The 17,866-nt window shown below is 30.9% G+C and overlaps 3 protein-coding genes across 3 annotated transcripts; 2 read left to right on the top strand and 1 right to left on the bottom strand.

Annotated features, from left to right (window-relative positions):
- The first annotated feature begins 914 nt into the window (after positions 1 to 914).
- LOC137832789 (outer envelope protein 64, mitochondrial-like) lies at positions 915 to 6,670 on the top strand. Its single transcript, XM_068641131.1, has 13 exons — positions 915 to 1,290; positions 1,386 to 1,538; positions 1,659 to 1,783; positions 2,283 to 2,408; positions 2,731 to 2,913; positions 3,148 to 3,292; positions 3,461 to 3,629; positions 4,449 to 4,574; positions 4,687 to 4,884; positions 5,113 to 5,240; positions 5,319 to 5,370; positions 5,702 to 5,771; positions 6,384 to 6,670. The coding sequence occupies exons 1-13, from the start codon at positions 1,049 to 1,051 to the stop codon at positions 6,464 to 6,466; spliced, it is 1,800 nt and encodes a 599-aa protein (XP_068497232.1). The 5' UTR covers positions 915 to 1,048; the 3' UTR covers positions 6,467 to 6,670.
- A 959-nt stretch (positions 6,671 to 7,629) lies between these two features.
- Positions 7,630 to 10,280, top strand: LOC137832788 (uncharacterized). The gene is made up of 4 exons (XM_068641130.1): positions 7,630 to 8,383; positions 9,393 to 9,485; positions 9,574 to 9,641; positions 9,818 to 10,280. The coding sequence occupies exons 1-4, from the start codon at positions 7,748 to 7,750 to the stop codon at positions 9,990 to 9,992; spliced, it is 972 nt and encodes a 323-aa protein (XP_068497231.1). The 5' UTR covers positions 7,630 to 7,747; the 3' UTR covers positions 9,993 to 10,280.
- Positions 10,281 to 12,736: 2,456 nt separating this feature from the next.
- On the bottom strand, positions 12,737 to 15,909 carry LOC137832787 (metacaspase-3-like). Its single transcript, XM_068641129.1, has 5 exons — positions 15,263 to 15,909; positions 14,532 to 14,865; positions 14,123 to 14,234; positions 13,734 to 13,913; positions 12,737 to 13,099 (listed from the first exon to the last, which is right to left on the bottom strand). The coding sequence occupies exons 1-5, from the start codon at positions 15,765 to 15,767 to the stop codon at positions 13,040 to 13,042; spliced, it is 1,191 nt and encodes a 396-aa protein (XP_068497230.1). The 5' UTR covers positions 15,768 to 15,909; the 3' UTR covers positions 12,737 to 13,039.
- Positions 15,910 to 17,866: the final 1,957 nt, after the last annotated feature.

Below are 17,866 nucleotides of genomic sequence, written 5' to 3'. Positions count from 1 at the left end.
ATGATTGATCTCAAGGTGATAATCCTCTTGATGATTTAAAATGAGAGTGGCATGTTCTAGTGTTCTACGTATGAGCCATTAAACTGTTCGTTGTCTTTGGGTAAAGTTTGTTTGCTATTAAATAATTTGACTAGAAGTTGTTGTAATCTCTTTTATTGATACAAGGAAAATGAGTGAAGAGGAAGTACTAATTGAGATACTAGGAAAGGATATGCCCCAAGGAAAAGGAAATGCACTTTTAGTTATCCATTCTCATGTTTAAAATATAAAGTTCACAATTATATCGTACCAGTGAAAACCACAAGTCTCACAAATTTCGGTATCCAATTTTGATCGATTGACATGTTTAAAATGTATTATAATCAATAAAATATTAACTAGGTTAAGTCGAATGAATAACTAGATAATACATCATTAATCACAATTCATACGTAAATCTTGACCTAACACTAACATGACCCACTGTGAACATATAAATAAGCACAATTTTCAAAAAAAATTACATTATTATTAAGTAATTATTTTACCAAATTTTGAAAGAATGAATTGTTCATGAGTTATCTCAGTCTTTTTGAATAAGAACACATAGACTATCAGCTTTTATTATTCAAAAAAGGTTTTTATTAATTATTTCATCCTCTGCTTATAGTTTTTATTTCCAATTTTAATTAAGAATTCTCACTCAATATGTTTTTTTTTTATATATATAATAACAGTTAATACAGATCCTTGACATGAAAAAGATTTTAAACAGATTTGCTTATAAATTTATATCATTTAAATATTTCTCAATTAATGTGACACAATTTTGAAAGAGAATTATTTTAAAATAAAGGAGTTATAAATTAATTATTCATGAAGTGATTTGTGGATGTTTTATGGTAGTATAGAAATAAGTAGAGTATGTCCAATAAACAAGAAAAAGAAAAAGAAAGAGAATCGCGCGAATGTTTATTTGGGAGCGGCGCATGATAGCGGTGACATTCCCTCCTTTCTCTAAAACCCTTTCATTGGGAGTGCTCTGTATCGTCACATCACATTCGCGATCATGTCTAAATCCTTCAAGCTCAAGCTCTCCAACCCTAAGCTCTGGCTCCTCATCGGAGTAGGACTCGCCGGCGCCGTCGTTCTCGCCGAGACCCGCAGGAGGCGACGGCGGAAGCTCTCCAAAGAGGACTTCGGTGCATTGGTAGAGCGTTTCCAACTTCTCCCCATTCCTCAACCCGATCAAACGCAAACGCAAACGCAAACACAAGCGCTCTCTGCCCTAACCTTCGCCATCAAAGACATGTTCGTTTCGTCCTTCATTTCTTTATTTCTCTCTGCTTCAAATATTTTTGCGTACTGATTCTAAACGAGTTGTGGTGATTGCGTGTTTGCGGCAGATTCGATGTGAAGGGGTATGTGACGGGGTTTGGGAACCCACATTGGAAGAGGACGCACAGTGAAGCTGGGAAGACTGCCATTGTCATCACTGCTCTCCTCTCCAGCGGTGCTACTTGCGTTGGCAAGACTGTTATGGATGAATTCTCTTTTGGGTATGTAATAAGTGTTAGTGTGTATCAGTTCTTTATCATTGAGATATATTTATTAACCTTTTGATTCTGAACTCGTTTTCTTTCCTCGTTTGTTGGTGGCATTCGTCGTCGGCTTTGCAGGATTTCCGGTGAGAACAAGTTTTATGGAACGCCAACCAATCCTTACTTGCCCTCATCCATCCCTGGCGGTTCTTCCAGTGGTTCGGCTGTTGCTGTCGCTGCTGGCCTCGTTGACTTTGCTATTGGTGAGTTTAGTTTACTTGCTTGTCAAGTTACCGTTCATTTGAAATTGCCATTTTCTCAATGTGTGTATGTATTCTCACTTATTAGCTTTCCTATTCAATATAATAAACAAACGTCGCTTTTATTTTGTTTAGGACATTGGGATTGTTCTTGTGTTCAAATGTATTCCTGGAAAGCGGAAAGTGTTCGTTTGTGTGTATTATTTGGTCTTATACAGTCGTGAAATGAATTTTACTTTGCTGACACTTATTAAAATTTCAGTTCCATGGTTGTGGGGATCTACACATTATATTTTGATAGTTGTATTCACAATTTCAGGATTCCGGCTCGTACTATATTATTGTGATCTCATTCATGTATTGTTACAGCATGGCTTGCTCTGCATAGTTTCTCACTTTCTTTAATCCATATCAGGGTTGATAAAAACATACACATTACAATTACTTTGTGCTCATAAAAATCATTTGCATTGTTTTCTCTCTAATGTATCTGCTTTTGTAGGTACCGATACAACAGGATGTGTGAGAATTCCCGCAGCATTCTGTGGTATTCTTGGGTTTCGACCATCTCATGGGATTGTATCCACCATTGGAGTTCTTCCAAATGCACAAAGCTTGGACACTGTTGGTATGAAGCTTGATTGTGTGATTTTGTCACTATGCTTTTAATTTTTTCATGTATTACGAGGTTTTATTTATTTGAAATATCCACATATACCTTTAATCTCTTTCAAACCATTGAATTCGGTATTGCTTTCCAGTTTCTATAGTGTAACATGCCTTGTTTGGTCTTGGTCTGACATCCCAGCGTAACATATGGTTACCTTACCTTAATTATAAATTACTGCTCATTGGGTTGAAATGGGATTCCACTGTTTTCATTTAATTTGCACACAATTTTTTTTAATATTTTCTTCTTTAATTGTTTATTGCCTCATTGCATATTGTAGGATGGTTTGCTCGGGATAGTTCTGTCCTACATCATGTTGGACTTGTTTTACTTCCAAAGAATTTGGTGGAGCTCAAAAGGACAAGGCGTATTATTTTTGCTGATGATCTTTTTCAACTATCTAAAGTTCCTTCACAGAAAACAGTATATATTATTCACAGAGCAATTGAAAATTTGTCTGGTTGTAAGTTTCTTTACCTTCGAAGACCAATTTATGACTCCTTTATGCATATTAATTTACTTTTTATGGCTGATTCACTTGATTGTTAATATCTGGTGGGAAAAGGCTTTTGTTGCTATTGTTGTATGGTTGATTGTTAATACAGTGAGTGGCAAAACTTTGAATGTCTTGACATGATAAAAGGAAATTTGTGTGTATTATGATCAATGAAGTCTTTTGGTCCAATTGGTTTTGCAGATCAGTCCCCGCAGCATATGAATATTTGCCAGTATATTGCCTCTAATGTTCCCAGTTTAAAGGGGTTTCGTGATAAATTGACACACCAACAAAATGCAGTATCTATATTGAAAGATCTCACTTCGGTTATGTTTTCCTTACAAGGGTATGCTAATTTATCCTTTAGAGTTTTACTATTGAATTTATGTTATGTTATACTTTATGTTTCCATATGGTTGATGAATCATTTCCCTTTTTTAATAAAGATATTGCATTTTAGATTTTTTTAGGGTCTTATATAACCCTGTATTGCAATTTTGCTTCTGCTCTTCAGATATGAATTCAAAACCAATCATGAAAAGTGGTTTAAATCAGTCAAACCCAGGTTAGGACGTACTGTGTCCAAGCGTATTAATTCAGCCATGAATAGTACACATGATCGTATGAAAACCTTGTATAAAGTAAGAACTGAAATGCGGGTTGCTTTCCAACGTTTGCTAAAGGTACTGTAATATCTGCATTAATTTGTCAGTAATGCTCTAGCTTAATGTTATCAAGTTTCAGATGTTAAAACTAGTACGGTGATATGTGCAATGCACAGTGTCGTATTACATATTATTTAGAAAAAAACAAAAAAACAAAAAAAAAACTGAAAACTAAAATAGCTTTTAATTTTCCATGATTTGATTTATCATTAAATTGTTTTATTTATAGGTAAAGTTTTTTAGTGTTAATAATACTATTCATGTTCAAATATAAATTAGAAAGAAATTAAATAAATGAAATATTCATGAATGAATCACAATATATATGATAAGGAAGTAATCATGGTATTATTGTGCAAATACTTATAAAAAAATATGTAAGCATTTTGAATGAAATAGTTACAAAAATGAATAGATTATAATTTAACAAGGATTGTAAAAAAGCAAAAAGAAATTATAGAATGATAGAATTAAATCCATAATATATATACAAAATATATTCTGAATACAAATACACTTTCTTATAATGTTTTACTCCAGTATGATGTTGTGTGTATGTGTGTCACTGTTATTCGTCACTATAAGTAAATTTTGCAAGTTATAGTATTGAATTTTCTTGACTTGTTAGGGGAATGGAGAGTAAATTAGTAGTCCAATATAGCATTTATTTTCATTTCATTTCAATGGAGAGTAAATTAGTAGTCCAATATGTGTCCTAAATTTATTACATCAGAAGACATTCAAGGTATTCCTATTTCTATTATGAAATGATCGACAGGCTTTGTTAATTTTATTGTGTGTTAAGCCCTTATCTCCTCTGTTCTGATTCTCTCTCAGGATGATGGAATACTAGTTATTCCCACTGTTCCTGATGATCCATTAAAGCTGAATGGATTTTCTTCTGAGTTTCATGATAGAGCTTTTGCATTATCTAGTATTGCTAGTATCTCTGGATGTTGCCAGGTATCTTGATATCTTTAGGCTCTGAAGAAGGAATTTTTTCCCTCTTCTCAACTTTTATTTATTCTTCTGAAACCTCTGTTGATTTTTATATTTGCTTATGCATCATATGCAGGTTGCAATTCCGTTAGGATGTCACAATGATTGTTGTGCTTCTGTCTCGTTCATCTCAGCCCATGGGGCTGATAAATTTCTTCTTAATACGGTTTTGGATATGTATACAACAATTCAGGAGCAAGTTAGTGTTACTTATACTTTGCCACTGCCGGATGCAAACGGTGGTATAGAAAGTTCCGATCTTTTGAAGGAGAAGGTTAGTTCTATTTCAGCATTTCTTTTGTATTCTGATAAAATTCTTTTGTAAATAAAGTCATCTTGTAAAACTCAGTAGACTTGATCACTTGATTAATAATGAATGTAAAACAGAACTGTATTAAAGCTTCTCAAGAAGTGTCAATTGTTATATATGGGGAAAAGGTGTTGAAATGGTGGTAGGTTTTCAAGATGTGGCATGGACCACTAAAAGACATTTTTTTTTCAGGGAAATGCAGCCTTTAAAGGAAGGCTGTGGAACAAGGCAGTCAATTACTACAGTGAGGCTATTAACTTGAATGGGACAAATGCAACTTACTTCAGCAACCGGGCAGCTGCTTACCTGGAGTTAGGATGGTACAAGGTTTCTCCTGTTTTTATAATTGGTATTTTCACCATTTCTGTGTAACTGGTGTATCCTGTGAAATTATGCAGCTTTCAAGAAGCTGAAGAGGACTGCAATAAGGCCATATTACATGATAAGAAGGTGAGAAGCTGAGCATGGGACAGTGCCAAAATTATGAAAAACTTGTAATCTAAAACTTGCCATGTATAATAATAACCGTGACTAATGAACTCTAATAACTATGTCATAGATAGGTATTCCTAATATTATGGTAAATGTCTTGCCTGAAGGGTATCCGATTTACGAGCAGCTTAATAGTGTTCCAGCTATCATTTATTTTTGCAATTTACATTTAGTAGATGCTTGTATTTCGTAGTACTTTTGATTTTGACATCTCAATCTGAAAAAGAAAAAGATCTACAGCACATATGGATGTCATTCGGGATTGTTGTGTATTGTTATTTGACTGCAGAATGTGAAGGCGTATCTGAGGCGTGGAACTGCTAGAGAATTACTACTTCGTTATGAGGAAGCTCTAAAAGGTGCGTCAATTTAAAAAAAAAAAAACTGTCTTGCATGTCATTTGAATCTGATTTGGAATGGTGTAGGATAGTCTTGTCAAGGACATATATCATGGAACAGTCATCCTTACTAGTCAATTTTTGATATTGCGTAAGCAGTACAATAATGTTTGGACATTTTTTTTTAAAGTTTGTTTTCTTGATTCTGATGCGGATACTACGGAGCATGACATGATGACGTTTAGAAACAGTGGAACAAAACTGTTGAATACAGTAGAGGCAGAAATTAGAGTAGTCATATTTAAGTGTGCCTGGTGTGTACTTTTTTTTGGTCTCGTTAGATCTTTTAATCTTTAAGGAACCGGCATACTTGACCATGTAATATAGGTAGATGAAAAAGATTCTGTTTGAGGTAGAGCTCTTAATTTGTTAGATACTCGGATGTATTAGTTATACTCAAATCTTTCTCTGTTCTAGGATGAGTTGTGTCCCGTAGTAGCCATTTTTGCTGTAATTTAACACCCGACTATTATCAGGCTAACTGGGTCTATTTGATAGTTTTTCTTGACCATCTACCTCTTTTATTCTTAATGCTGTTTCCTTTCCTTTGTCATTTTATCACGTTTTATCCAGATTTCCAGCATGCTCTCGTTCTTGAACCACAGAACAAGACTGCTAGTCTTGCAGAGAAAAGACTCAGAAAATCCAGGAGTTGATACAAGCTGTTCTTTCAACACTGACCTTCCTATTTATCAAGAATGTTAATGGCTGTCGATTTGGCTCCTTTCTTGCACTTTATACGAGCAACACAAGGGGAAGAAGACTAGTCTGTGTTGGTGGTATGATCCATTTTTTGATCTCATCGGGAATTTTGTTGTAAAACTATTATTCAATAACACATAAAAGTTTGGACCCTGGTATGCGCTCTCACCTCTCTTTTTCTTCCTCTCTTTGTTTGTGCACCTGCTTGAACGGAAAATGAGCTTTTGTCAGCGTAAGTGTTTGGCCTAACAGGCTCCTTGTAAATTTTAGATGCTACTCTCTAAAATGTTTCTCCTTTCTGATTGTGCGAAAAAGAACTGGTTTGTTTCAGACATATTTTGAGAGTCAATCTGTATACGATGTTATCTTGATCTAAATGCAAGATCGACCCAAATTATATAAATTGTAAATGATATGAAATTATATAAAGTTTAAATTAAACTCATTTTCAATTTTAAGCTTTATGTTTAAAGTTTTAAATAATATTTCTCATTTTAAAGAACGCAATCAAAATATGAAAATTTTGCAATAAAATAATTCAAAACAATTAAATAAAAAAAATATTTAAATATTGTTATATACACCAGATTCTAAAGCATTTTGAAAATATATATTATTATCCTCTGATATATTGAATTATTTGATTAAATTAGAGATATTTTATAAAAAAATATTAATATCTAAAGTTCATTGTTAATAAAATTTATAAAATAATTTTTTTATCATTATTTATCAAAATTTTAACTATTTATCATTTTGTATTTTGAATAACTGAAAAGGTTAAGAAAGTAAGGTAAAAAAAAATTGGAAAAAAGTAAAACATTATTATGATGCATTTACACACATTTAATTTTAAGTTTGATAGATGGTTTTGTAATTAGTGTAAAACATGTTCAATCAATCCTTATATAATATTAAATCATTAAACAGTTATTATTTTGTTATTAAGAAAAGGGTTTTCTAGGCTGAGCAGTGGATTGATGTGTCACATGAAATGGCAGTCCGCGTTTGTTGCATTGTAATTTGAGGTGATGACGTGTTGGGCTGCCATGACCTCGTATTCTCCGCACTCATAATCACTAAATTTTGATAAAGAAACATCCAATCTTATCCTTACGTTGTTTGTCGTTTTCTGTTACCCATTTTCCTTTTCTTGAACATTCCCTCCTAACCATCCTTGTCTCCCTCTCCCATTCCATTCCACACATTCATCAACTACTCAACCCACCTTTTCCATGTTGCCAAAACTTTCCAAATGCTTCAGCTTTACGGCGTCTCGGGACTGGGTCTACCGCCACCTGTTCGCCTCCGCGGGGCTCCGGTCGGTGGTGACGGACCTCGGGGAGGGGACCTCCATGCACTGCTGGGTGCCCAAGCTGCAGAAGCCATGCAAGCCCAGCCTGGTTCTGGTGCACGGGTTCGGCGCCAACGCCATGTGGCAGTACGGGGAACACGTGCGGCTCTTCACGGGGCACTTCAACGTGTACGTGCCGGACCTGGTGTTCTTCGGGGAGTCGTTCACGTCGCGGAGTGATCGGAGCGAGTCGTTCCAGGCGCAGTGCTTGGTGAAGATGTTGGAGGCTCATGGTGTGCAGCGAATGAGCCTGGTGGGGATCAGTTACGGTGGGTTTGTAGGGTACAGTTTGGGTGCTCAGTTCCCGGAGGTGGTGGAGAAGCTTGTGCTGTGCTGTGCTGGGGTGTGCTTGGAGGAGGTTGACATGCAGAATGGGTTGTTTAGGGTTTCTTCTTTGGATGAAGCTTCAAGCATCTTGTTGCCACAGACACCTGATAAGCTCAGGGAGTTGATGAAGCTCTCCTTTGTCAGACCCGCCAGGGGCGTCCCTACCTGGTTCCTTCAAGATTTCATTCAAGTATGCATCACTTCCTTTCATATTTTTAAACTTTCATATTTTCACTACGGACACGGAGATATATATAAATTTTAAATATAAATATGAAAAATTTTAAATACAAATATAAAAATACATAAGATACATATAATCTATAAATATGGACATAAAATATATATATAATCTTTAAATATGGACATGGAACTATGTAGCACATACACTCATATCGATACTGATATGACATGACTTGATACGACACAGTTACGAATACAGAAATACATATAATCTTTAAATATAAATACAAAATATATATAATCTCTAAATACGGACATGAAGCTATGTAGCACATACACTCAATACTGATATGACATGACTTGATATGACATGACTTGATACGACACAGTTACAAATACAGAAATACATATAATTTCTAAATACGAAATACATATAATCTCTAACAGAAAAATACAAATATGTATAATTTCTAAATACATATATGAGAATATATATAATTTCTAAATACGGATACAGAGATAAAGATATATATATAATCTTGAGATATATATAATTTCTAAACATGGATTATATCTAATAATAGTAAAGATTTATTCCAGAAAAATATTTTTCAGATGCAAAATTATTTTTTTATAACCATAATAAAAATTTATACAGTTTTTAAAAAATTAATGTTTTTTTTAAAAAAATATTTTAAAATTGGATTAAAATTATCAGAAATTTAATAAATATTTTTTAATTAAAAAATTCACCAATACGTGTTCATCTGGATGGTTTGTATAGAATCTCTTTCAATTTGTAGCTTACTTTCTTTTCTGGGTGTAAAGTTTTGTTGAAAGTTGATCTCAGCTTTAGGAGTTTGATCTTGCTGCTCTCTCTCTCTATGTGTGTCTGAATTTAGAAAATCTGTTCATTTGTGATTTGAATGAAGCAAAGAGTTTCAATGAAGGGTGATGTGATGGTGGTATGAAGATCAAATGATGTTAAACCAAATCTGTGTTTACTGCTGTGGCAGGTGATGTGTACAGACTACATTGAAGAAAAGAGAGAATTGCTTGAGTCAATATTGAAAGGCCGAAAACTTTCAGATCTTCCCAAGATACAACTCGTATTTATTCTTTCTCAACCTACTCACATTTATTTGCTTCTCATTTTTCTTCATACTTTTACATTTTATCATCCACTCTTCTTCTCAGCCCACTCTAATTTTATGGGGAGATCAAGATCAGGTATTCCCTCTCGAGTTAGGCCATAGATTAAAAAGGTCAGATTTCAATTCACTCGAACTTCATCTTGCTGCTCTCATAATTTTGATATCAATATTTTTTTTAGTATATAAAATAGTAACTAATTATTATTTTTTTTTGTAAAATTAGTTTTTATTATATTACATTGAAACATCCTCTTAGAGTGTTAAGTGTGGATGTGTGTTTGGAGCAGGCACATAGGGGAAAATGCTCAAATGGTAGTGGTGAAGAACGCAGGGCATGCAGTGAACCTAGAAAAGCCAAAAGAGTTTGGGAAGCACTTAAAAGCATTCCTTATAGATACAAATACTACAAAGTCCTGTCCAACATCACCACTTTCTTCTGGGGACAATATCAATCATTTTTAACTTTATATCACTTAGCAGCAGCTAGAACAAAGTTCCTTGCAGGAGATTTCAGCTTCCTACAGATCCAATTTTCGATATATTCAGGAAGAATTACTCTCTTTTTTTGGTTTTCTTGGGGAGGGAGGGATCATTTCATTCTTTTATTTTGTTGATTTAATGGAAGCAAAGGCTTAGCATACTAGTTTCTTCCATTCTTTGTCACTCTCTGTTATTGAGTTTTGTTTTTTCAGAACATGTATGTACAATTGACAATAAATCTCATGAAATACATTACTTTATTTTGCTCTCTGGTTAGGAATATTAGCATTTTCAGCAATCAGCATCTTTTTTATTTCTAACTTAGTACTATTCTTTCTTCTAACAAGACTAACCTTCTGTCCAACATTTAATATACCTCATAGCTTTTCATAATCTTAGTGGTTAGGAGATAGAAGGATGATTTCGTGGTAAAATCAATTTCGTATTAATTATAGTGTTTTTGTTTATACAATACATTGACGACTTGTTTCAGTATATAAGTATACATTTATTTGAAGAATTGTAAACTGGTACAAGTTGTTAATATATCATTATTATTTATCTGGAAAATTATAAACCGGTAAAATTATAAATCGGTACATTTATCTGGAGATCTGGAAAATATATCATTTATCTGGAAAATTATAAACTGGTACATCTGGAGAGAATTGATTGAGTGAATGAATCACATACTTAAAGATGTTATTTTGAATGAATAAATAAATGAATAGATTGATTTTGATGTGAGATGGTATGACAATGAATGTGACTAAGGAATCACATTCTCCTTGCCTTTTTCTAAGACGAATCTAATGTGTTTTGTTCGTTGGAATGGAATCATTTCCCAAATAGAATAAAATATGGTGAAACAAGATACATAAATAGAATTTGTAAGTCTATAATGGAAGAGGATAAAATATTAGAGGAACAAGAATATGAACAACTTTTTCTTGTAGCATATTCTGTTACCACTAATAGTTCTAGTGACCTATGATTAATTAATAACAAATACACAAACTATATGATAAATTACAATATATTTTTTTAAAAAAAACTTGACAAAATAATCATTTTTTAAAGTAAAAAAATGAAAATAGAAAAAATGAGTCTAAGTATTATTAGTGACGGATATGCTTTTATCCATTATCCTATTCTGAGTGCAGTATCAAGAACCTCATTCTCCCAACTATTTCTTATTATTTTATAAATAATGTTTAGTTAAGAACTAAATACAAACCCTATGTTAAAAAAAGTTTTGGATGCCAATATATCAACGATTTTATTCAAGTTGCTAATAAATTATTTAGTTTAATTATTATTAAATAATTAATAAATTTGTATTTAAAGTTCCTAAAGAAATTTTATTTATATGTCATTCCTACTATTACTCTTCTAATACTTTTATATTTATCTTTTTTTAAGCTCTTACGCGTAACAATTCAGAATTATTCTAAATACCTCGAAATTATCCCAAACATCTAAAAAAACTTAGTAGTTCGTACTTGAAACAATAATTAATATATTTTCTATGATTGAGGTATATTCTCACTAACGATAATGAAAGAAACTTTTAATATATATATGTTTTTTGATAGTCTTAACAATATATTAAATTTGAATTGTTTTCATTTCAGTTTGTTTAATTTTTAAAATATTTTATATTGATAAAATAATTTAAGTTTATTAAATTTTATTTATTTTTATTTAAATAAAGTATTTCAATTACTATATAAAAATTATATTTGCAATTCTACCGACAATGAACAAAAAATTATTATAGACTTCAATTTAATATCTAGTTATATATAGTCTTACGACTTCAATTTAACATCCAATTATAACTAGTTTTACGATATTGATTGAGAAAATTCTCACAAATATCAATCCAGAAATATTTTTTATATATGGGTGGAGATTTTAACCTGATTAAAAACCTTAACTTTATATTATTTAAGAAATAGTGTTACTAGCGACGATAATTTTTTTTTGTTATTATTTGCTGAAAAGAATTGCCTTATTAATGCTGATAGAAAAAAAAAAACTATTATTAACCTTCATTGAGAAATAACATGAATCTAAATTTTAATTAATTTCGATGGATAATAATTTTAAATGACATCGATTGAAAATAAAAAATGGTGCCAACCTAAAAATTATATTGATATATTGACAAAAAAAATAATCACTGATAATAATCTAAAAATACACTACAAGAAAATCATTAAATAGAAACCAATTGTTAGATATCAAAATAATTAGTTACAATAAAAACTAAAATAGAGACTATTTTAGAAACTAAAAAAATTGGTTTATAAATTAGTTTATATTATTTTCTATTATTGTTAAATAGTTTCTAAATTGGTATCTAATTAGCAACTAAGGTTTTAACTACCAATTATTTAGTTTCTAAATTTGGTAGCAAAAACATTGGTTGCTAATTAGATACCAATTTAAAAACTATTTAACAATAATATAAACTAATTTAGAAATCAATTTTTTTTTTTAATTTCTAAAATAGTCTCTAATTTAGTTACTATTGTAACTAATTATTTTAGTTTCTACAACTATTTCATGATTTTTTTTTAATATAATTTGGACCTTGAACCGAGACATTTTCACCAACATTAATAAAAAAAATAATTTGAGTTGATAACGTTAATTGATCATAACGATACAATCGAATCTAAGTGATTTGAGTTCAACAATATTTATTAACAATACTGAGCGAGTAAGAAATCAAAATCATGAAAACTTCATTATAGTATTTGTTTTAGAAGTAAAGGTGTATTATTAGAAGTGACTGTGACATAGAAATTGGTAGTTCCTGCAGACAAGCCTAAAATCCTAGGTTTTATCTTTTGTTGTCGATACAAACAATTCCATCTTCACTGTAACACAATCAGTACAAATTTTATTCTATGAGAGGAATCCAATTTCATCATCAATTATTTCTTCTGTCATGAGATACCTATAATCAATAGCCAATAATATTTTCTCATCCAACCAATCCACAAATCAGATAATTGTCTTCACAAATTAAATGTTGTTGTAGCAATATCAAAATCATCCGACGATGATAAAATAGGGTCCTGCAATGAAAACACAATAAATTTCTTTCAATGGTTTGAGTTTATCTTCTACATTGTAACCATAAAATCCACTAAAACGTTATTTCTTAAGATTATACCAGCCATTTCACTCTCTTAGGAAAAAAAAAAAAGCATTTATGAGGTAAAATAATGGATTGCCAATGGCTGGTTGCTGCTAACTATGAGGCTTGGTATGTCCGTGAACAACGTATATTCATACGACATTCATAAAATATATATCTAAAGTATTAAATTTAAAAAATATTTATTAAAATTTTTATAATCCTAACACAATTTAAAAAAAAATACATTAATTTTTTAAAAACTTAAATTTATTATATAAATTTTTATTATAATTATAAAAATTATAAACAAATTCTTTTGCATAAAAAACATCTTTCTACTAAAATAACTTAAATATATTTGTGCAAATAAATTTTTATTAAATTTATATAAATCATAATTATATAATATATAAATCAATGTTTCTGTATTTTACGTTTTATAAATTATACATATTTTTGTATTTTACATTTTAAAAATTATACATATATCTATATAGGTGGTATCTAAATTAACAAGTGCTTATTGAATAACTGATAAACAAAATATTCGTAAAGGAAGTGAAGTATACCTGATCTATTTTGCGATGAAAAAGCCGTCTCAAGAAGCTGTTATCGAATTTGCTTTGGTGAATCTGTCCAATTTCCTCGTATAGTTTTTCTAGTAAATTGCCGTATGTTATTTGAGGATGATCTCTCATTATTTTTGAGAAAATATACGTCATAATACTGTTATACTTGTTTCCAAAAGTCTGCAAAGGTGATAATTTAGGATTAAATTTTATATCGAGATAATAATATTATAATATGTAAATAGGTGTGAATACCATCTTATAAAGAAGTTTTATAACATTAAATTAAATTAAAATTTATTTTTTAATAAAATTGAATATATGAATCTAGATTAGTTTTTATTGAATTGCAGTTGGTGAGAGGGAAGACATGAAAATATGATTCTTACTGCGCCATCAGCAACCACCTGACTATCTTCACAGGCACTGAGGCAAATAGCAACTCCACCACTTGTTCTTTTAATACGCCTTGTTCTGTTTACCTTCCAATTCCAAATGCTTCTGCAAGAACAAACTCAAGAGTTTGAAACACAAAAATAAGATTAAATAATTTTTAAATTAGTATTTAATTAATTAAATAAATTTTAGTTATTAATTATTTAGATTCTAAAGTTATATCTAATTAGATATTAATTTAAAAATTATTAATCAATAATAAAAACTAATTTAAATAATAATAATATTTTTTTAATTTTTAAACTAGTATTTAATTTTATTAATATAAAGATTAATTATTATTTTTTCTCTAAAATTGATTTTTTATTAATAATTTTATTGTAGTAGTGTGTATATACTTACTTATCTTTTTTCCACATGTAGCCAAGATCAAGTGTTGTTCCACTATGACAAGTATCAATAATAGCATGAAGTTTGACACCTTTCTTAAGTGGTTCAACAATGATAGAATTTATTTCATTGTCAGTGATCGTTCCCTCTCTCAGATAATCAACAGGACAAATAGTTTCATCAAGTCCGTCAGATTCATCTCCTTTTTGTTGTTCCGGTTGTTGCATACTATGTCCGGAGAAGTAGAACACCAATGAACCTTCTGACCGACACTCACTCACTAGCCACTTTAAAGAATCCAGTATATTCTTTTTTGTTGGAATTAAATTCAGCTCCTTCGTTTCTTCTGAAATTTACAAGTTCTGAAATAAAATTAATCTCTATCTTTCACTGCACTGCTAAAGCTCACACTTCTATAATTGTTCAACACTCATACAACAAGGAAAACTCAAGATCTTATGAAAGTAGATATGTTGAAACATTACTTGTTAATGAGAACAAGAATCTTCATTGGAAATTTTGCCTTTCACAAAAGTTCAGGCAATAGCATAACACTTAGGCTTTCAATACAGAAATTATTCATCCTCATCTACTGTAATAAATAGTCCTACATAGTCACATAAATAATGTATATAATTTTGTATGCATTCAAGCAAAAAGGAAGCATATAAAAGTAAATAAAATTGAAAAGGATGTGGATCATAAAATGCACATACTAATCAGAGAAGAACTGAAGGAGATACCTGAGAGGACACGTATGCACTCATTTGGGAATTTAAATTTATCAAGCAGTAGATTTTTCATGTTATTGACATCATTAATGGATCCTTCGAGCTTGAATGTCCCTTTCCCGTATGAAACTCCACATAAAACAGCGCGTTTGTGAGTTGGTGTGGAGAAGGAGAAGGAAGAACTAGATGAAGGAGATAATCTTCTGGGTAAAGTTTCATTTGAGTTTCTGTTATAACTGTTCTGCAGATGATCGCGTTTGAAAGATCCACGGTCTTTGCTTGATTGCTCAGAAACTGAAGAAGATGAATTGCTTACTGTTCCACATTTGTAGCAACGGTATGCATTTGGAATATTTGCTAATATAAACTCGTGTTTGCAACCATTGCAGATAACACTGTCTTCCCCGAAACGCCTTGAACTATTAATCCTTGTGGAAACAAGGAAACGAGTTGTATCAGTGTTTGAAGGAAAAGGAACACCCTTTCTCCTTTCTCTACTTCTATTTCTACCATCCATTTTCTCTATACAAAAATCAAGCAACCAATAAGAACCACTGCATAGTTTTGACCTTTGTTCATGCGTTTCCTTGGTTTGATAATTAGCAATCTCAGCACCAACGTTACATACTTTTTAATTGATAAAAAGAAGCCAAACGAGGAATCCATTCCCACTGTCTGTTGAAAATGCTGAGTGTTGACATTTTTCACCGTTCACCTCTCCTTTGCGTGCTTTTATCCATTATTCTGGGTATACATCATCAAGAACTAGATTCTCATCATTTCTTTAGCCACCCAACTATGTCCCTTCCATATTCTTTTTCAATAAACTAATTTTAGAGTACAAAACACTAAACAAAAACAATTTTAGATACCAAAACATTAAATAGAAATCAATTTTAAAAACTAAAATAATTAATTATTATATTATTATATTAACTAAATTAGAGTCCACTTTCTAATATGATATAGAGTCATTTCGATCCTATCCTTACGAGTGTTTGTTGGGCCTATAGTGTCATGAGCTGTTCGGCAGGGTGTGTTGGAGATCCCATAAGTTGTACATTTCATTGTACGTAAATTGATGCAAACCTCAACCTCATAAGTCGGTTTTATATGATTGAATTAGATCTTGAATTAAACCTAAAGTTCACTTCGAAATAAGATTCCTGAATAAATATATTGAAATCTCCTTCCCTCCCCTCCTAATAAATTCAATTTTTATGTATTTTGGTCTGTCCAATGAGATTTTTTTCTCTCATCACTAAGTTTTTGAGCAACCATAAAACCAAAGTAGCAAGTTTACTAAAATAGTGCTCTCACCTCATAATGAATTGACTACAGTATCTCTCGGAAGGCATAGTCTTTGGAGCTTTTTGCTCTCCTCTTTAAATTTTTCGTATATGTATTGGAGAGTCATGGTTAATTACACCAGAAACAGAATTTGATTTTGAAGTTTTTTTTGTCTTATTTCATTTTAAATTCGGTGATTCAGAAATATTATGAATTATACGATCTGATTTTTATTAATTTTGTTGTACACATTTTGGATTATACATCTTGAAATGAATTACAAGGAAAAACATACTTTACAATATATTCGTAAATCTAAAAATAATATTTAAGTAATAGAATTCATAAAATATCTTCTTAAATGATACAATTCAAAAGATATTTTATATTTAAAAATATTTTTCATATAATCTGAAATGTGTTTTTTTAATGCAATATGAATTATATAATTCATAAGATATTTTCAAATAGAAAAAATCTTCTAACAAATCCATACTATTATTTTTGTAACATATTTAGTTTTTCTGTTTTAAGTTATTGGACTTTGTTTGTTTCGTCCAACTTTTTTTTTCCAGTAAGATCTTAGTCTTTTCCTTCTATATACATAATGTATTTTACTATCTAATGCACTAGTAAATAATTTTTTTATTTTTTTATTTTATAAGTCAGTGTCTCTTTTTCATTTGCAATTAGTATTCATTAGAACCTCCCTTTTTTTCATTGCGTGCACTCCATTTAATGCACCACATCATACAAAGAATATTTATCTCCATCGATTGTAATAAGTTTCATAATCTAAAATTAAAAATCAACCACTTACTACCACCACCACACCACTACTTCTCATTAGCACCACCAGTGAACCATCACCGACGAAGACCACCAATCTCGACAACAACCAACCACCAAACTAAGAAACACCAATAACTTCAACACACAAACTTCAATAACTTCACCACACAAACTTCATTAAACTCCAACCAGATGTAGGTGAAAACCAAAGGATGCATAATTTTTTTTTGCCTATCCTTAGTTATTAGTTACCTTAGCTATATAACTTCCCTTTAGTTTTTCATTTCTTTTCTATTTTCAAGATCCAATTTCGGACGGTTAAAGGAAATTTTAGAAAAAATATTCATTTAATAAATAAAAAATAAAATAAATATTTATAATTAAAACACATGTATCAATCAATAAAGAAATGAAATTAGTTTTGAACTTTAATCAAATTGACGAATATGATGAAAATCAAGTCAAGATCAAGTTAAAAATTAACTTACTAAAATATTTTTTAAAGATAAAATCTTGACAGAAATTACAAATTTT

This window comes from Phaseolus vulgaris, chromosome 6 (genome assembly GCF_000499845.2).
Source record: "Phaseolus vulgaris cultivar G19833 chromosome 6, P. vulgaris v2.0, whole genome shotgun sequence".
Lineage (NCBI taxonomy): Eukaryota > Viridiplantae > Streptophyta > Magnoliopsida > Fabales > Fabaceae > Phaseolus > Phaseolus vulgaris.
The sequence above is the reverse complement of the archived record's forward strand: the minus strand, read 5'-3'. Positions and strand labels throughout refer to the sequence as shown.